The sequence below is a fragment of the Oncorhynchus tshawytscha genome, unplaced genomic scaffold, assembly GCF_018296145.1.
Source record: "Oncorhynchus tshawytscha isolate Ot180627B unplaced genomic scaffold, Otsh_v2.0 Un_contig_172_pilon_pilon, whole genome shotgun sequence".
Classification (NCBI taxonomy): Eukaryota; Metazoa; Chordata; class Actinopteri; order Salmoniformes; family Salmonidae; genus Oncorhynchus; species Oncorhynchus tshawytscha.
In genome coordinates, this window is record NW_024609701.1 from 235,355 (window position 1) to 255,734 (window position 20,380).

Here is a 20,380-nt window from a genome sequence, read left to right on the forward strand (position 1 = left end):
CCAACCCTAGACTCTCACTGAGTGTGCCCCGACGCAACCCTAGACTCTCACTGAGTGTGCCCCGACCCAACCCTAGACTCTCACTGAGTGTGCCCCGACCCAACCCTAGAGTCTCACTGAGTGTGCCCCGACCCAACCCTAGAGTCTCACTGAGTGTGCCCCGACCCAACCCTAGACTCTCACTGAGTGTGCCCCGACGCAACCCTAGACTCTCACTGAGTGTGCCCCGACCCAACCCTAGACTCTCACTGAGTGTGCCCCGACGCAACCCTAGACTCTCACTGAGTGTGCCCCGACGCAACCCTAGACTCTCACTGAGTGTGCCCCGACCCAACCCTAGAGTCTCACTGAGTGTGCCCCGACCCAACCCTAGACTCTCACTGAGTGTGCCCCGACCCAACCCTAGACTCTCACTGAGTGTGCCCCGACGCAACCCTAGACTCTCACTGAGTGTGCCCCGACCCAACCCTAGACTCTCACTGAGTGTGCCCCGACCCAACCCTAGACTCTCACTGAGTGTGCCCCGACGCAACCCTAGTGCCCTAGACCATATATTGGAAATAGGAAGGGTCCTTCTAAGTGCACTTGGGGCCACTTATCGACCTTGTCTCCATGGAGATGAGCTTGTTCAGTGGGTTCTGAGGATGTGTGGAGCCTGGAGGAGCCTCTCAAGGGCCCCTCTCCAGTCTGTTGTCTTTTCATCCCACGACATTGTCCTCGGATCTCCACAAAACGAGACATATTGTTTAAAACGTCCATATATATGACATAGCGTGTTGTTTTTCAAACCCAACAGCAGCTTTTGATTCTGCTTGTGAGACGATTAATCTTGTAATAATCATTCTATTTCATAGGCCTAATACATATTGTAATTGTTGACAACCCTCAATAGTAGCTCTTGATTGTGCTGCGTATGTTGAGGTGGTTGTGGTAGGAGATCTCAGGAGACATATCATATGCCCTTATGTCTAATAGAATTGGTAGTCCGTGAATCGTCTTCAGTATTTTATATTCATGGTATTGATGGTTATGAGAGCAGTCGTGGCCAAAAGAACACAAATATTAATTGCCAAAAAGTTTGCTGCTTCAGTGTCTTTAGATATTTTTGTCAGATGTTACTATGGAATATATTATACTATATATGGAGTATAATTACAAGCATTTCATAAGTGTCAAAGGCTTTTATTGATAATTACAAGAAGTTGATGCAAAGAGTCAATATTTGCAGTGTTGACCCTTCTTTTTCAAGACCTCTGCAATCTGCTCTGGCATGCTGTCAATTAACTTCTGGGCCACATCCTGACTGATGGCAGCCCATTCTTGCATAATCAATGTTTGGAGTTTGTCAGAATTTGGGGATTTTTGTTTGTCCACCCGCCTCTTGAGGAGGGTGGACAATTTGATTTGATTTGATTGACCACAAGTTCTCAATGGGATTAAGGTCTGGGGAGTTTCCTTGCCATGGGCCAAAAATATCGATGGTTTGTTCCCCGAGCCACTTAGTTATCACTTTTGCCTTACGGCAAGGTGCTCCATCATGCTGGAAAAGGCATTGTTCGTCCTCAAACTGTTCCTGGATGGTTGGGAGGAGTTGCTCTCAGAGGATGTGTTGGTACCATTCTTTATTCATGGCTGTGAGTGAGACCACTCCCTTGGCTGAGAAGCAACCCCACACATAAATGGTCTCAGGATGCTTTACTGTTGGCATGACACAGGACTGATGTCTTCTCCAGACAAGCTTTTTTCCAGATGCCCCAAACAATCGGAAAGGGGATTCATCAGAGAAAATGACTTTACCCCAGTCCTCAGCAGTCCAATCCCTGTACCTTTTGCAGAATCAGTCTGTCCCTGCTGTTTTTCCTGGAGAGAAGTGGCTTCTTTGCTGCCATCCTCCAAAAGTCTTCGCCTCACTGTGCGTGCAGATGCACTCACACCTGCCTGCTGCCATTCCTGAGCAAGCTCTGTACTGGTGGTGCCCCGATCCCACAGCTGAATCAACTTTAGGAGACGCTTCTGGCGCTTGCTTGACTTTCTTGGGCGCCCTGAAGCCTTCTTCACAACAATTGAACCGCTCTTCTTGAAGTTCTTGATGATCCGAAAAATTGTTGATTTAGGTGCAATCTTACTGGCAGCAATATCCTTGCCTGTGAAGCCCTTTTTGTGCAAAGCAATGATGACGGCACACATTTCCTTGCAGGTAACCATGATTGACAGAGGAAGAAGATTCTCCTTCCTTTTGAAGCTTCCAGTCTGTTATTCGAACTCAATCAGCATGACAGAGTGATCTCCAGCCTTGTCCTCGCCAGCACTCACACCTGTGTTAACGAGAGAATCACTGACATGATGTCATCTGGTCCTTTTGTGGCAGGGCTGAAATGCAGTGGAAATGTTTTTTGGGGATTCAGTTCATTTGCATGGCAAATGCATGTTTATTGTTTACTCCATGTGTAACTCTGTGTTGTTGTCTGTTCACACTGCTATGCTTTATCCTGGCCAGGTCGCAGTTGTAAATGAAAACTTGTTCTCAACTAGCCTACCTGGTTAAATAAAGGTGAAATAAAATAAACAGGGACTTTGCAATTAATTGCAATTAATCTGATCACTCTTCATAACATTCTGGAGTATATGCAAATTGCCGTCATACAAACTGAGGCAGCAGACTTTGTGAAAATTAATATTTGTGTCATTCTCAAAACTTTTGGCCACAACTGTAGAATCCATACCAGAGCATTGGCCTCTGATGCTCAACGTGTCCCTTCTCCACTTGTTAATGACGTAAGGTGCGTTTTACAGCGGGCATTCATTTGACACAGATAAAGACAGGGGCCCTGTCTCTGTTTGTTTTACAGCAGGAGAGCTGCTTGGTGCTGGAGCCCAATGATTTGGAGCTGGTTACCACACTGATTTATCCTTGTAATACAGCAGGAGAGCTGCTTGGTGCTGGAGCCCAATGATTTGGAGCTGGTTACCACACTGATTTATCCTTGTAATACAGCAGGAGAGCTGCTTGGTGCTGGAGCCCAATGATTTGGAGCTGGTTACCACACTGATTTATCCTTGTAATACAGCAGGAGAGCTGCTTGGTGCTGGAGCCCAATGATTTGGAGCTGGTTACCACACTGATTTATCCTTGTAATACAGCAGTGGAGAGATCAGAACCAGCAGTAAATCTCTCCTCGTAAATTGTAATATATAGCATTGAGCGGTAGCTGTGATACCCTGCTGCTTTCCAGCCCGGGACTACAGTATCTACACCGCTGCAGTCCATCTTTAAAAGCTTTAGAATTTATCACTAATGGACCTTTTCACAGAGTAACGGGTTGACTACTTAATAATCCCCTTAGTTTGAAGTTTGTCAACTGAAAGGGATTTAGCGATAAATCCCTGAAGAGGACCTGTCAAGTTCGACAGAATCTGTTAATGTCAGCTCTCAGATCAGATGTTGACATTGATTTATGCATTGTTTGGATCCAGGCTGGTTGTTTGAGCAGCTTAACCTTGGATATCTCTCATAGTCGTCTCTTAATGGCTGCAGTGAGTACAGCAGATTGAGAACGTCCTCTCTGACTCAGTGGCAATGTTCCTCCTGTTAGTGTCCTGGCAATCTGCTTTGGCACAGACAAGGTCCTATTTCTCTCTCTCTGTGTGTGTGTGTGTGTGTGTGTGTGTGTGTGTGTGGTTGGCACCAGGGGGCTGTGTCAATCACAGCTCATTTTCTATCAGATGTTGTCAATCTCACACCAGTGAATCAGAAACAACACTTTAAGACAGCTGTCATACTGATCTGCTTTTCAGATTGCTGAGATCTAGGATGCATTCCTACTCCCTACATAGTGCACTGCATTTTACCAGAGTCATATGGGCCCTAAAGAGAATTTGGGACGCAATCCTAATGAATTATTCACAAGCTCCCTTGCTGTGCAACATGCAGGTGATTGAACTCACACATGTGGTGAACACAGTTGAACTTCCCCTACTTTCATCTTAGTGGGAGCATTAGTGGGAACCTGGATTAGAATTAGTGGGCTATAAGGTTCTATTATCAGGGCCAGGTGTTTAGCCCCTGACAGAGAAATCCCATGTCATCTCTGAAAGTGCCGTAACTTTCCAAATGCCAATGTATCTTTTGGACTTGGTGAAGCCTGTCTCCTGTGGGCGTCATGTCGCTGTGTGTACCATCTGCATCCTAAAAATCTGGTACCCTGTATATAGTGTGTAGGGAATAGGGTGTGATACTCACCGTATATAGCGCCACATTGATCTGGTACTCACCGTATATAGCTCCACATTGATCTGGTACTGGTACTCACCGTATATAGCTCCACATTGATCTGGTACTGGTACTCACCGTATATAGCTCCACATTGATCTGGTACTGGTACTCCCTGTATATAACTCCACATTGATATGGTACTGGTACTCCCTGTATATAACTCCTCATTGATCTGGTACTGGTACTCCCTGTATATAACTCCACATTGATATGGTACTGGTACTCCCTGTATATAACTCCTCATTGATCTGGTACTCCCTGTATATAACTCCTCATTGATCTGGTACTCCCTGTATATAACTCCTCATTGATCTGGTACTCCCTGTATATAACTCCTCATTGATCTGGTACTGGTACTCCCTGTATATAACTCCTCATTGATCTGGTACTGGTACTCCCTGTATATAACTCCTCATTCATCTGGTACTTCCTGTATATAGCTCCACATTGATCTGGTACTGGTACTCCCTGTATATAACTCCTCATTGATCTGGTACTCCCTGTGTGTAGCTCCACATTGATCTGGTACTCCCTGTATATAGCTCCACATTGATCTGGTGCTGGTACTCCCTGTATATAACTCCTCATTGATCTGGTACTGGTACTCCCTGTATATAACTCCTCATTGATCTGGTACTCCCTGTATATAGCTCCACATTGATCTGGTGCTGGTACTCCCTGTATATAGCTCCACATTGATCTGGTACTGGTACTCCCTGTATATAACTCCACATTGATCTGGTACTGGTACTCCCTGTATATAACTCCTCATTGATCTGGTACTGGTACTCCCTGTATATAACTCCACATTGATCTGGTACTCCCTGTATATAACTCCTCATTGATCTGGTACTGGTACTCCCTGTATATAGCTCCACATTGATCTGGTGCTGGTACTACCTGTATATAACTCCTCATTGATCTGGTACTCCCTGTATATAACTCCTCATTGATCTGGTACTGGTACTCCCTGTATATAATTCCTCATTGATCTGGTGCTGGTACTACCTGTATATAACTCCTCATTGATCTGGTACTCCCTGTATATAACTCCTCATTGATCTGGTACTGGTACTCCCTGTATATAATTCCTCATTGATCTGGTACTCCCTGTATATAACTCCTCATTGATCTGGTACTCCCTGTGTGTAGCTCCATTCTTGTGTATTTCTTTATTATTATCATTTTTTAACTCTGCATCTTCGGGAAAGGTTCGTAAGCAAGTATTTCACTATAAAGTCTACACCAATTGTATTTGGTGCATTTGATTTGATACTTATGTGCAAATACACTACTGGTCAAAGGTTCGAGAATACCTACTTATTCAAGGGTTTTTCTTTATTTTATTGTTTTCTACATCGTAGAGTAATAGTGAAGACATCAAAACTATGAAATAACACATATGGAATCATGTGGTAACCAAAAAAGTGTTAAATATAAAATGTATTTTGATTTGTTTGAGATTCTTCAAAGTAGCCACCCTTTGCCTTGATGACAGCTTTGCATACTCTTGGCATTCTCTCAACCAGCTTCATGAGGTAATCACCTGGAATGCATTTCAATTAACAGGTGTGCCTTCTTAAAATATCGTTTGTGTAATGCATTTCCTTTTTAATGCATTTCAGCCAATCAGTTGTGTTGTGACCAGGTAGGGGGGTATACAGAAGATAGCCCTATTTGCTATAAGACCAAGTCCATATTATGGCAAGAACAGCTCAAATAAGCGAAGAGAAATGACAGTCCAGCATTACTTTAAGATATGAAGGTCAGTTAATACGGGAAATTTCAAGAACTTTGTAAGTTTCTTCAAGTGCAGTCTCAAAAACCATCAAGCGCTATGATGAAACTGGCTCTCATGAGTACCGCCATAGGAATGATCGACACAGAGTTACCTCTGCTGCAGAGGATAAGTTCATTAGAGTTACCAGCCTAAGAAATTGCACCCCAAATAAATGTAACAGACACATCTCAACATCAACTGTTCAGAGGAGACTGTGTGAATCAGGCCTTCATGATCGTATTGCTGCAAAGAAATCACTACTAAAGGACACCAATAATAAGAAGAGACTTGCTTGGGCCAAGAAACATGAGCAATGGACATTAGAACAGTGGAAATCTGTCCTTTGGTCTGATGAGTCCAAATTGGAGATTTTTGGTTCCAACCGCCGTGTCTGTGAGATTCAGTGTTGATCAATGGATGATCTCTGCATGTGAATTTCCCAACGTAAAGCATTAAGGAGGAGGTGTTATGGTGTGGGGATACGCCATCCCATCTGGTTTGCGCATAGTGGGACTATCATTTGTTTTTCAACAGGACAATGACTCAACACACCTTCAGGCTGGTTAAGGGCAATTTTACCAAGAAGGAGAGTGATGGAGGGCTGTATCAGATGACCTGGCCTCCACAATCCCCCGACCTCAACCAAATTGAGATAGTTTGGGATTAGTCGGATTAGTGCTCAGCATATGTGGGAATTCCTTCAAGACTGTTGGAAAAGCATTCCAGGTGAAGCTGGTTGAAAGAATGCCAAGAGTGTGGCTATTTGAAGAATCTCAAAAATAAAATATATTTTGATTTGTTTAACCATTTTTTGTTTACTACATGATTCCATATGTGCTATTTCATAGTTTTGATGTCTTTACTATTATTCTACAATGTAGAAAATAGTTTTAAAAAAGAAGAAAAACCCTTGAATGAGTAGGTGTTCTAAAACTTTTGACCGGTAGTGTACATGGATTGTGATTTTATATGTAGTGTGATTCGATACTGTGATTTTCCATCGATTTGATATTCCAAACATATTTCTCACCTTATGTCTGCTGCAGAAACAAGAGAGAGCATGAGAAAATGAGTTTCGATTGGTCAGGGAAATGAAAGTACTGAAAACATGTTGGCTCACTATTTCAAAAGAAGATGGAGAACAAGCTATAGGATGAAAAAATTATATTTTTCAAAGTAGGAGCGCTACTTTGAGTCAAATGTTGATGTACCATCCAAAATAATATTTTGATATGTAACTATACGTTTTGTCCCACATCACTAATCCAAATGATATTATCAGTCTATAACTGTGTGCCTCTGTGTCTGTCCTTTCTGACTCTGCGCTCATTACAAAATGGGCTGTGAGGATGGAGGCACTGGTCATTAAATATTCAGAGGGCCTGGAGCCTTCTGGTAAAGAGCAGGGCCTGTACACAGGGGACTGCTGCTGTTCTCTCACAACAGCCACTGGGATTTAAAGGAGGAGCTCAGCTGTGGTTGGCTTGCTGGAAAGTACTCTCCATTTAGTCTGACCTTGCTGACGGATGGTGTTAGGTGGCTCTGGGGTAAAGTTTCGTCTAGGTACAGATCTAGGATCAGTCCCCTTCACCAATCCGAACCTTAACCATTAGGAAAATGCAAAACTGACCCAAGATCAGCGTCTAGGGTAACTTTACCATTTCAGTGCCTCAGGGACACATGGAGGACGTTTGGGCTGATTGGTTTCTCTCTTTTCAGGTTTTGACCGGGGGAAAGAAGATTCCCTGCCTCCGAAAGAGGACTCGTCTCACTCCATATCCAAGAGCAAGGTACGGTCCAAAAATACACCCCAGACCTCCTCTCTTCTCACAGCTCTCCTCTCCTTTCTCTCTTTACAGGATGTACAAGGACAGAAAACATACCCATCCACTCACTCTGAAGCAGAAACCTTTGAAATCGACTTTTATTTCTTTGGCCAAAGTCCCCAACCATTAAAGCCTCATGCTTTACCATCAACTCTTTATGAGCAAGTAGGAGAGTAGAGGAGAGTAGGAAGGGAGGGTGCTGATGAAACCCATTTCAGTGTGTAAGACGTAGTCCTAATGAGACCAGAGATTAAGGGAGTTACTGTAAAAGAACAAGCCAACAATTTCAACCTCGCCACGGCTGTGAGCTTCATTCATTATTAATCACATGTACATCAAACCATCATCAAAAACAGAAACCCAACCATTCCAGTTCAACTTCCAATGAGAACTAAGGCCTAGGGTTGCAAAATTCTGGTTACTTTCCCAAACATCCAAGGTTTTATAGAAATCCTGGTTGGTGGATTCCATTGAATAGGAGAGAGAAAGAGAGGAGAGTGTGCTGAAATAGCAGTGGGCTGGATTTGAACCCACGCTACAATGGTATATTTGTTCTATAGGCAGCGGCTGTTCTGCTCTTTATTCCAGTCCTCTCCTCTTTACTCCAGTCCTCTGCTCTTTACTCCAGTCCTCTCCACTCCAGTTCTCTGCTCTTTACTCCAGTCCTCTCCTCTTTACTCCAGTCCTCTCCTCTTTACTCCAGTCCTCTACTCTAATCTTCTTTTCTCCAGTCCTCTGCTCTCCTCTTTACTCCAGTCCTCTCCTCTTTACTCCAGTCCTCTCCTCTTTAATCCAGTCCTCTCCTCTTTACTCCAGTCCTCTCCTCTTTACTCCAGTCCTCTGCTCTCTCCTATTTAATCCATTCCTCTCCTCTTTACTCCAGTCCTCTCCTCTTTACTCCAGTCCTCTGCTCTCTCTTCTTTCTCCAGTCCTCTTTACTCCAGTCCTCTCCTCTTTACTCCAGTCCTCTCCTCTTTACTCCAGTCCTCTCCTCTTTACTCCAGTCCTCTGCTCTCTCTTCTTTACTCCAGTCCTCTGCTCTCTCCTCTTTACTCCAGTCTTCTCCTCTCCTCTTTACTCCAGTCTTCTCCTCTCCTCTTTACTCCAGTCCTCTCCCCTCCTCTTTACTCCAGTCCTCTCCTCTGCTCTCCTCTCTCCCTCTTCTCTTTACTCCATTCCTCTCCTCTTTACTCCAGTCTTCTCCTCTCCTCTTTACCTCAGTCCTCTCACCTGCTCTCCTCTCCCCCTCTCCTCTTTACTCCAGTCCTCTCCTCTTTACTCCAGTCCTCTCCTCTGCTCCCCTCTCCAGTCCTCTACTCCAATCTTCTTTTCTCCAGTCCTCTGCTCTCTCCTCTTTACTCCAGTCCTCTTTACTCCAGTCCTCTCCTCTTTACTCCAGTCCTCTGCTCTCTCCTCTTTACTCCAGTCTTCTCCTCTCCTCTTTACTCCAGTCTTCTCCTCTCCTCTTTACTCCAGTCTTCTCCTCTCCTCTTTACTCCAGTCCTCTCCCCTCTTTACTCCAGTCCTCTCCTCTTTACTCCAGTCCTCTCCTCTTTAATCCAGTCCTCTCCTCTTTACTCCAGTCCTCTGCTCTCTCCTATTTAATCCATTCCTCTCCTCTTTACTCCAGTTCTCTGCTCTTTACTCCAGTCCTCTCCTCTTTACTCCAGTCCTCTCCTCTTTACTCCAGTCCTCTGCTCTTTACTCCAGTCCTCTCCTCTTTACTCCAGTCCTCTCCTCTTTACTCCAGTCCTCTCCTCTTTACTCCAGTCTCTCTCTTCTCTTTACTCCAGTCCTCAGTCTTCTCTCTCCTCTTTTCCAGTCCTCCAGTCCTCTCTCCTCTTTACTCCAGTCCTCTGCTCTTTACTCCAGTCCTCTCTCTCTCCTATTTAATCCAGTCCTCTCCTCTTTACTCCAGTCTTCTCCTCTGCTCTTTACTCCAGTCCTCTCCTCTTTACTCCAGTCTTCTCTTTACTCCAGTCCTCTCCATTTGATTTGATTTTCCTCCTCTTTACTCCAGTCCTCTCCTCTTTACTCCAGTCCTCTCCTCTTTACTCCAGTCCTCTTTACTCCTCTCTCCTATTTAATCCAGTCCTCTCCTCTTTACTCCAGTCCTCTCCTCTTTACTCCAGTCCTCTGCTCTTTACTCCAGTCCTCTGCTCTCTCCTATTTAATCCAGTCCTCTCCTCTTTACTCCAGGCTTCTCCTCTGCTCTTTACTCCAGTCCTCTCCTCTTTACTCCAGTCTTCTCCTCTCCTCTTTACTCCAGTCCTCTCCTCTTTACTCCAGTGCTCTCCTCTTTACTCCAGTCCTCTCCTCTCCTCTTTACTCCAGTCCTCTCCTCTTTACTCCAGTCCTCTCCTCTTTACTCCAGTCCTCTCCTCTTTACTCCAGTCCTCTCCTCTCTCCTATTTAATCCAGTCCTCTCCTCTTTACTCCAGTCCTCTGCTCTTTACTCCAGTCCTCTGCTCTCTCCTATTTAATCCAGTCCTCTCCTCTTTACTCCAGTCTTCTCCTCTGCTCTTTACTCCAGTCCTCCTCTTTACTCCAGTCCTCTCCTCTTTACTCCAGTCCTCTCCTCTTTACTCCAGTCTCTCCTCTTTACTCCTCCTCTTTACTCCAGTCTCCAGTCCTCTGCTCTCTCCTATTTAATCCTCTCCTCTTTACTCCAGTCCTCTCCTCTTTACTCCAGTCCTCTCCTCTTTACTCCAGTCCTCTCCTCTTTACTCCAGTCCTCTCCTCTTTACTCCAGTCCTCTCCTCTTTCCAGTCCTCTCCTCTTTACTCCAGTCCTCTGCTCTCTCCTATTTACTCCAGTCCTCTCCTCTTTTTCCAGTCCTCTCCTCTTTACTCCAGTCCTCTCCTCTTTTACTCCAGTCCTCTCTCTCTCTCTTTACTCCAGTCCAGTCTCCTCTTTACTCCAGTCCTCTCCTCTTTACTCCAGTCCTCTCCTCTTTACTCCAGTCCTCTCCTCTTTACTCCAGTCCTCTCCTCTTTACTCCAGTCCTCTGCTCTCTCTTATTTAATCCAGTCCTCTCCTCTTTACTCCAGTCCTCTGCTCTTTACTCCAGTCCTCTGCTCTCTCCTATTTACTCCAGTCCTCTCCTCTTTACTCCAGTCTTCTCCTCTGCTCTTCACTCCAGTCCTCTCCTCTTTACTCCAGTCCTCTCCTCTTTACTCCAGTCCTCTCCTCTTTACTCCAGTCCTCTCCTCTTTACTCCAGTCCTCTGCTCTCTCCTATTCAATCCAGTCCTCTCCTATTTAATCCAGTCCTCTCCTCTTTACTCCAGTCCTCTCCTCTTTACTCCAGTCCTCTCCTCTTTACTCCAGTCCTCTCCTCTTTACTCCAGTCCTCTCCTCTTTACTCCAGTCCTCTCCTCTTTACTCCAGTTCTCTCCTCTTTACTCCAGTTCTCTGCTCTTTACTCCAGTCCTCTGCTCTTTACTCCAGTCCTCTGCTCTCTTCTATTTAATCCAGTCCTCTCCTATTTAATCCAGTCCTCTGCTCTTTACTCCAGTCCGCTCTTCTTTTCTCCAGTCCGCGCCTCTTTACTCCAGTGCTCTCCTCTTTACTCCAGTCCTCTCCTCTTTACTCCAGTCTTCTCCTCTCCCCCTCCCCCTCTCCGCTACCTACCAGTTTTTTTTTTCTGAGCCGTTAAGTGGCCCTGCCTCATGAAGCTCTCCCCCTGCTCTCTCTGTCTACTCTCTGCTAATGGAACTCTATTAGGCCCTGGCTTCAGCTTTTTTTTTACCTTTATTTAACCAGGCAAGTCAGTTAAGAACACATTCTTATTTTCAATGACGGCCTGGGAACAGTGGGTTAACTGCCTGTTCAGGGGCAGAACGACAGATTTGTACCTTGTCAGCTCGGGGGTTTGAACTCGCAACCTTCCGGTTACTAGTCTAACGCTCTAACCACTAGGCTACCCTGCTGCTAAGAGTCATGTCTGTGTAGAATCCAGCTCCTTGGTTAGCATTAGCTAAGCTAGCGCAGGACTAAACAAAGGGCTTGACATGCTGAGCAGGGCATAAGGTAAGGCCCACAGCGTTGTTCTTGGTAGCCTCAACTGAGACTGCTATTACTATTGCAGGACTTCCATTGGGGGCTGTTATCATGGTGATATCAGAGGCCTGTTGTTGTCTTCCAGGTGTCAGGATACTCTCAAGGCTCCTTTATTGACATTCACTTCAGAAGCCAAAAAAGCCAAGGGTGCCTCCAGACACCAGATGAGTGTGTGTGTACCTAGTATGATTGGGTAAATCAATCTGACTGGTGCTAAAGTTTGAGTGGCGCCCAGACAACTCTAACACAGCAGTCTATTGGATGGGAATAATGATTTCCCAGGGACTCAAAGTGCTTTACATAGTAAGAGGGGTAACTCACCTCATCCAACCGCCAATGTGTAGCACCCACCCACCTCATTTTGAGCCTGACAGCTCCCCAGTTTGGGCCAGACAGCTCCCCAGTTTGGGCCAGACAGCTCCCCAGTTTGGGCCAGACAGCTCCCCAGTTTGGGCCAGACAGCTCCCCACATGCTCATCACATCCATTAATACAGTAAGACTTCTGTCCTAGTGTCACCAGATGGAAACGGTTTGTTTCAGGTTAGAAGGGCACTAGTGAGCCATTCCCAGCTGACTATACGCTCACGTCCTCCTCCATGTCTCCACAGTCAGAGTCCAAGCTCTACAATGGCTCTGACAAGGATGTCTCGTCGTCCGGTAACAAGCTCACCAAGAAGGAGTCGCTCAAGGTAAGTAGGGAGACTTACAGCAGAGACCAGCCTAAGGATGATCTTATAGTAAGTAGCTTGTCAGAACGGCCCTGTTTCTGTAGCGTGAGGCAGCTTGATGTAGAAGTACAACCCCTGAACAGGACTCTAGACATTAGGGGAAACACTGTAGCATGATGCTTGTGTGTGGCCCCTGCAGGTACAGCTAGGGGAAACACTGTAGCATGATGTTTGTGTGTGGCCCCTGCAGGTACAGCTAGGGGAAACACTGTAGCGTGATGTTTGTGTGTGGCCCCTGCAGGTACAGCTAGGGGAAACACTGTAGCGTGATGTTTGTGTGTGGCCCCTGCAGGTACAGCTAGGGGAAACACTGTACCATGATGTTTGTGTGTGGCCCCTGCAGGTACAGCTAGGGGAAACACTGTAGCATGATGCTTGTGTGTGGCCCCTGCAGGTACAGCTAGGGGAAACACTGTAGCATGATGCTTGTGTGTGGCCCCTGCAGGTACAGCTAGGGGAAACACTGTAGTGTGATGTTTGTGTGTGGCCCCTGCAGGTACAGAAGAAGAACTACCGTGAGGAGAAGAAGAGAGCCACCAAGGAGCTCCTCAGCACCATCACAGACCCCTCTGTTATTGTCATGGCTGACTGGCTCAAGGTTCGACTTGCCCTGCTTCTTGTTTCTGGACTGTACACAACGTGGGCCCATGTGCTGCAATTACTTGAATATTACTTTACATGCAACAAACTATAAAGCCATAAGAATCTGCTATAATCTATTGAAGTTTCTCCAGAATTTTCACAAGTGCCCTTGTTGATAGAAGTTTCCAACAAAATAAATATATATTTGAACATAGTTTATTAGACATGATGATATTTGGTGTATTTTATGTCTGAGTGTGTGTGTTTGGCCACGTGTCTGCTCCTCAGATCCGGGGTACTCTGAAGAGCTGGACCAAGCTGTGGTGTGTGCTGAAGCCGGGGGTTCTTCTCATCTACAAGACCCATAAGAACGGCCAGTGGGTGGGCACGGTGCTGCTCAACGCCTGCGAGCTCATCGAGAGACCCTCAAAGAAGGACGGCTTCTGTTTCAAACTCTTCCACCCGCTGGAGCAGTCCATCTGGGCAGTCAAGGTAATAAAAATAGTACATTTATTTTATATACAGCGTCTCAAAGTCTCTTTTAAAAACAACAACTAATTCAAGGTGATCTGTTGGGCGATGGCTTCCACAACTTCAGATAATAATGATGATAAGATGGAGAGCGATAGAGTTTCTAGTCAGACCTGCACAATGGCCTTTAGGTAAGGGAGACATCATTTCATTTAATGGAGTGATATGTGCACATCTGTAAAAGCCCCTTGTCCCAAATGCTGGATCAGACAGGATAATGTAGAACAAAAACATCAATCTGTCTGCACACTGGTATAATACTCTGGTATAATACTGCCTAAGTACATTTTTGTTCAGACATGAACTGACTAACCTGAGTACCGCTCTCTTTAGCTGATCCACTCTCTACTCCATGGCCTTTCTGCCATCTTCACCTGTGAACATTCAATCATTTACTATCCTGATTCCATCCCTTTTACAGCTACCCGAGTTTGTATCCTGTTGCCGAGTTTGTATCCTGTTTGCATCCTGTTGCTAAGCAACCGTGTTTTGTTTGTCCAAACAAAACCAGTCTTTCAAAAGTTGCTGGCTCACATCTAAATTCTCCAACTAAATACATACTGCAATTCCAACCACAAAACTTCTTAGTACAACAACTTGTCTAGCTAACAGCTAGATGTTTGTTTTTGACTTTGTTATAAATTCCTATTCTATTTTCGAGGCTCCACATGTTTTCATGGAAGATGTTCATGTTATTTCCAACCACCAATAAGAGGGGTTGGGTGTTTAGAAACAAAAGGGTCACCTGCACAACTATGGGGCAAACAGACGGGTTGGATTAGATTGTTGACCACATGTTAACTATGTTTCAGCTCCAGTGTTTATTGAGAACAAGTACATTTGCATAACGAGCACTTGTCTCTCATATATATTGTTAAAGTTGTTGTTTAGCTAGATAGTACATTTGTGCCTTATTAGCATTGCCATGAAATCAGTCGAAACACCTCAAAACAAGATATGGTATCAAGAAATAAGCTGAAACGAGCCAGTTACAATTCCCCACATGGCAGCTTCTTGTCATTGTAGCTCGCTATTTGACCTTTTGACCAGACTTCTGCCCCATTGAAGCGGGCACATTGTTTTCATGACGTTGTCAACTAACCCGTCTATGAGCACCTCTGCTGTAAATCCAGCTCATATTGAACGTTGAGATTGCCGAAAGGCCAATGTCTTTCTTTGGCAATGACAAGGAGTCCAAGGTTAGCTAAAGAGACTGGTGCTCAAGACTATTCAATTACCACAAGATAAAACCTTTTGATTAGCCAGACGCGCTCCATCCTTCACATCCGGGTCAAAGTTCTGCTTCTTTCATTTCAATGAAATACCATTCAACATTGAATTGTTCCCCCTTTTCCTCCCCTGTCAATAAGAATGTTAACATAATGATGCACACAATTAACATTTAAATAGTCTAGCTGAAGGTTCTTCACATTTCAAATCATAATCGCTGAATGTTTTACCTGCTTTATCACATTAGGTTCCTCTCTGTGTGAAATTGTCACAGTGTAAATCTCAGTGAGAGTGACAGCACTGTTTCATCTACCATGTAAATATGTAGTGAGGGTAGTAGTGACAGTTTAACGATACCCCCTCAACCAGGGATCATCCACTAGATTCAGCCCTGGGATGCTTTTATTATTGTTGAGCGACTGGTCGGGGGGTCGGAACATAATTACTAATAATTAGTAGACTGCAAATTGACCGCAAGAAGCCCAAACAGATATAATATTTAACTAAAACATCATCATTTCAAACCTTGCTTACATTTGCTTACGATCACATCTCTATCTTATACTTGAGAACAGATTTCCTAATTAAAAATCAATTGGAGCTGATTTCCATTATTTTATGTCCAACAATAAAGAATATCTCTATTTTTTATTTATTTTTAATGTTTGGGAGGCCAAATAAAACCACCTGCTGGCCCCAGTTGGGGAACCCTGCCCTAAACCTTTTGTCTTTAGTACGCACGACATGTCACACCCTTACCACTCTAAATGGACTATGGGTTTATCCCAACTGGCATCAATGGGCCCTAGTCAAAAGTAATGCACTTAATAGGATTATTAAATCATATTTTATTTGTCACATGCGCCGAATACAACAGGTGTTGACCTTAACGTGAAATGCTTACTTACAGAATATTTACATCATAACAACCAGACTATGGTGCCATTAGGATGCATGCACGCCATATGAATGACCCTCCAACCAATCAATAAAGGGGTTGTTAAACAAAGCACCCTCCCTATTGGACGGCCAAACTGGACATCAGTGTTGTCAAAGGGACTTGCCAACAGGACCCATTCTTTCACCCTAGGGGAATGTGAGGAGTCATGTTCAGCTACACACACACACACACACACACACACACACACACACACACCTTCCCAGAGCAGAGCGGAGAGACCGACTTTGGCTTGGTGATAGCTGTCAGTGCCATAGTGGTAGTATAAGGTTCCAGAGTGGATGTTTGCCCCCCTCTCTCCTCTCTCTCTCGCTCCCCCCCTCCTCCTCCTCTCCCCCCCTCCTCCTCCTCTCTCCCCCTCATCCTCTCTCTCTCCCCCTCATCCTCTCTCTCTCCCCCCTCATCCTCTCTCTCTCCCCCTCATCCCTCTCTCTCCCCCCTCATCTCTCTCTCTCCCCCCTCATCCTCTCTCTCTCCCCCTCATCCTCTCTCTCTCCCCCCCTCCTCCTCTCTCTCTCCCCCCTCCTCCTCTCTCTCTCTCCCCCCCCTCCTCCTCTCTCTCTCCCCCCCCTCCTCCTCTCTCTCTCCCCCCTCCTCCTCTCTCTCCCCCCCCTCCTCCTCTCTCTCTCCCCCTCCTCCTCTCTCTCTCTCCCCCTCCTCTCTCTCTCCCTCTCTCCCTCCTCCCCCCTCCTCTCTCTCTCTCCCCCTCCCTCTCTCTCTCTCCCCCTCCCTCTCTCTCTCCCCCTCCTCTCTCTCTCTCCCCCTCCTCCTCTCTCTCTCTCCCCCTCATCCTCTCTCTCTCCCCCCTCCTCTCTCTCTCTCTCCCCCTCCATCCTCTCTCTCTCCCCCCCATCCTCTCTCTCTCCCCCTCCTCTCTCTCTCTCCCCCCCTCCTCCTCTCTCTCTCCCCCTCCTCCTCTCTCTCTCCCCCCCTCCTCTCTCTCTCCCCCCCTCCTCCTCTCTCTCTCTCCCCCCTCCTCCTCTCTCTCTCCCCCTCCTCTCTCTCTCTCTCCCCCTCCTCTCTCTCTCTCTCCCCCCCTCCTCCTCTCTCTCTCTCCCCCTCCTCTCTCTCCCTCTCCCCCCCCTCTCTCTCTCTCTCCCCCTCCTCCTCTCTCTCTCCCCCTCCCTCTCTCTCTCTCCCCCCCTCCTCTCTCTCTCTCCCCTCCTCCTCCTCTCTCTCCCCCTCCTCCTCTCTCTCCCCCCCTCTCTCTCTCTCTCCCCCTCCTCTCTCTCTCTCTCCCCCCCCTCCTCTCTCTCTCTCCCCCTCCTCCTCTCTCTCTCTCCCCCCCTCCTCTCTCTCTCTCTCCCCCCTCCTCTCTCTCTCTCTCCCCCTCCTCCTCTCTCTCTCTCTCCCCCTCCTCCTCTCTCTCTCTCCCCCCCCCTCCTCTCTCTCTCCCCCCTCCTCCTCTCTCTCTCTCTCCCCCTCCTCTCTCTCTCTCTCCCCCTCCTCCTCTCTCTCTCTCCCCCCCCCTCCTCTCTCTCTCCCCCCTCCTCTCTCTCTCTCCCCCTCCTCTCTCTCTCTCCCCCCCTCCTCCTCTCTCTCCCCCCCTCCTCTCTCTCTCCCCCTCCTCCTCTCTCTCTCCCCCCCTCCTCTCTCTCTCTCTCCCCCTCCTCTCTCTCTCTCTCTCCCCCTCCTCCTCTCTCTCTCTCCCCCCCCCCTCCTCTCTCTCTCTCTCCCCCTCCTCTCTCTCTCTCCCCCTCTCTCTCTCTCCCCCCCTCTCTCTCTCCTCCCCCCTCTCTCTCTCTCTCTCCCCCTCCTCTCTCTCTCTCTCCCCCTCCTCCTCTCTCTCTCTCCCCCCCCTCTCTCTCCCCCTCCCCTCTCTCTCTCTCTCCCCCCCTCTCTCTCTCTCTCTCCCCCTCCTCTCTCTCTCTCTCTCTCTCTCCCCCTCCTCTCTCTCTCTCTCCCCCTCCTCTCTCTCTCTCTCCCCCTCCTCCTCTCTCTCTCTCCCCCCCTCCTCCTCTCTCTCCTCCCCTCCCCCTCTCTCTCTCTCTCCCCCCCTCCTCTCTCTCTCTCCCCCTCCTCTCTCTCTCCCCCTCCTCTCCCCCCCCCTCCTCCTCTCTCCCCCCCTCCTCTCTCTCTCTCCCCCTCCTCCTCTCTCTCTCCCCCTCCCCTCTCTCTCTCCCCCTCCCCTCCTCTCTCTCTCTCCCCCCCTCCTCTCTCTCTCTCTCCCCCCTCCTCTCTCTCTCTCTCCCCCCCTCCTCTCTCTCTCCCCCCCCTCCTCTCTCTCTCTCTCCCCCCCTCCTCCTCCCCCTCCCCCCCCTCCTCCCCCTCCTCTCTCCTCTCCCCCCCTCCTCTCTCTCTCTCTCCCCCCCCTCCTCTCTCTCTCCCCCCCTCCTCCTCTCTCTCTCCCCCCCTCCCTCTCTCTCTCTCCCCCTCCTCTCTCTCTCTCTCTCCCCTCCTCCTCCTCCTCTCTCTCTCCCCCCCTCTCTCTCTCTCCCCCCCTCCCTCTCTCTCCCCCCCCTCCTCTCTCTCTCTCCCCCCCTCCTCTCTCTCTCTCTCCCCCTCCCCTCTCTCCCCCTCCTCTCCCCCCCTCTCTCTCTCTCCCCCCCCCTCCTCTCTCTCTCTCCCCCCCCTCCTCTCTCTCTCTCCCCCTCCTCCTCTCCCCCTCCCTCCTCCCCCCTCTCTCTCTCTCCCCCTCCTCCTCTCTCTCTCTCCCCCTCCTCTCTCTCTCTCCCCCCCCTCCTCTCTCTCTCCCCCCTCCTCCTCTCTCTCTCTCCCCCCCTCCTCCTCCTCTCTCTCTCTCCCCCCCTCCTCTCCCTCCCCCTCTCTCTCTCTCTCCCCCTCCTCTCTCTCTCTCTCCCCCCTCCTCCTCTCTCTCTCTCCCCCCCCCCTCCTCTCTCTCCCCCCCCTCCTCTCTCTCTCTCCCCCCTCCTCTCTCCCCCTCTCTCTCTCTCCCCCCCTCCTCCTCTCTCCCCCCTCCTCTCTCTCTCTCTCCCCCCCCCCTCCTCCTCTCTCCCCCTCCTCCTCTCTCTCTCTCCCCCCCTCCTCTCTCTCTCCCCCCCCTCCTCTCTCTCTCTCCTCCCCCTCCCTCCTCTCTCTCCCCCCTCCCTCTCTCTCTCTCTCTCCCCCTCCTCCTCCTCTCTCTCTCTCCCCCTCCTCCTCTCTCTCTCCCCCCTCCTCCTCCTCTCTCTCCCCCCTCCTCTCTCTCTCTCTCCCCCTCCTCCTCTCTCTCTCTCTCCCCCTCCTCTCCTCCTCTCTCCCCTCCTCTCTCTCTCCTCCCCCTCCTCCTCTCTCCCCCCCTCTCCTCTCTCCCCCTCCTCTCTCTCTCTCTCCCCCTCCTCCTCCTCTCTCTCTCTCTCCCCGCCCTCCTCCTATAAACTCCCCCTCTCCCCCCCCCCTCCTCTCTCTCTCTCTCCCCCTCCTCCTCTCTCTCTCCCCCTCCTCCTCTCTCTCTCTCCCCCCCCTCCTCCTCTCTCTCTCTCTCCCCCTCTCCTCTCTCTCTCTCTCCCCCTCCTCCTCTCTCTCTCTCTCCCCCTCCTTGTCTCAATCCTCCTCTAGTTTCTCCCCCTCCTCCTCTCTCTCTCTCCCCCCTCCCTCCTCTCTCTCTCCCCCTCCTCTCTCTCTCTCCATCCTCCTCTCTCTCTCCCCCTCCTCTCCCCCCCTCCTCTCTCTCTCTCCCCCCTCCTCCTCTCTCTCCTCCTCCCCCCTCCTCTCTCCCCCTCCTCTCTCTCTCCCCCTCCCTCTCTCTCTCTCTCCCCTCCTCTCTCTCTCTCCCCCTCCTCCTCTCTCTCTCTCTCCCCCTCCCTCTCTCTCTCCCCCTCCTCTCTCCCCTCCCCCTCCTCTCTGGTAATCCTCTCTCTCTCCCCTCCCCCCCTCCTCTCTCTCTCTCCCCCCCTCCTCCTCTCTCTCTCTCTCCCCCCTGTCCTCTCCCCCCCTCCTCTCTCTCTCTCCCCCTCCTCCTCTCTCTCTCTCCCCCTCCTCTCTCTCTCTCCCCCCCCTCCTCCTCTCTCTCCCCCTCCTCTCTCTCTGTGTCCCCCCTGGTTCCTCTCTCTCCCCTTCCATGTGGGTGTGGTTATCCTCCTCCTCCTCTTCCTCTCTCTCTCTCCCCCCCCTCTCTCTCTCTCTGGTTCCCCCTCCTCTCTCTCTCCCCCTCCTGTTCTTCCATCTCTCTCCCCCCTCCTCTCTGTGGTTCTCTCTCCCCCTCCTCCTCTCTCTCTCCCCCTCCTCTCTCTCTCTCTCCCCCCCTCCTTCTTCCATCCCCCCTCCTCCTCTCTCTCTCCCCCCTCCTCCTCTCTCTCTCCCCCTCCTCTCTCTCTCTCTCTCCCCCTCCTCTCTCTCTCTCCCCCCCTCCTCCCTCCTCTCTCTCCCCCTCCTCCTCCTCTCTCTCCCCCCCCTCCTATTAATCTCTCCCCCGCCCCTCCTCCTCTCTCCCCCTCCTCTCTCTCTCTCTCCCCCTCCTCCTCTCTCTCT

At 49.0% G+C, this 20,380-nt stretch overlaps 1 protein-coding gene across 8 annotated transcripts in view; it reads left to right on the forward strand.

Moving 5' to 3' along the window:
- Positions 1-20,380, forward strand: part of osbpl8 (oxysterol binding protein-like 8) — a 150,205-nt gene that overhangs the window by 104,234 nt on the left and 25,591 nt on the right. For all 8 annotated transcript variants that reach the window (XM_042317072.1, XM_042317071.1, XM_042317073.1 and 5 more), the window contains 4 exons: positions 7,773-7,843; positions 12,550-12,630; positions 13,166-13,267; positions 13,540-13,743. In XM_042317072.1, coding sequence (XP_042173006.1) covers positions 7,773-7,843; positions 12,550-12,630; positions 13,166-13,267; positions 13,540-13,743 — 458 coding nt within the window. The remainder of the gene's footprint in view (positions 1-7,772; positions 7,844-12,549; positions 12,631-13,165; positions 13,268-13,539; positions 13,744-20,380) is intronic.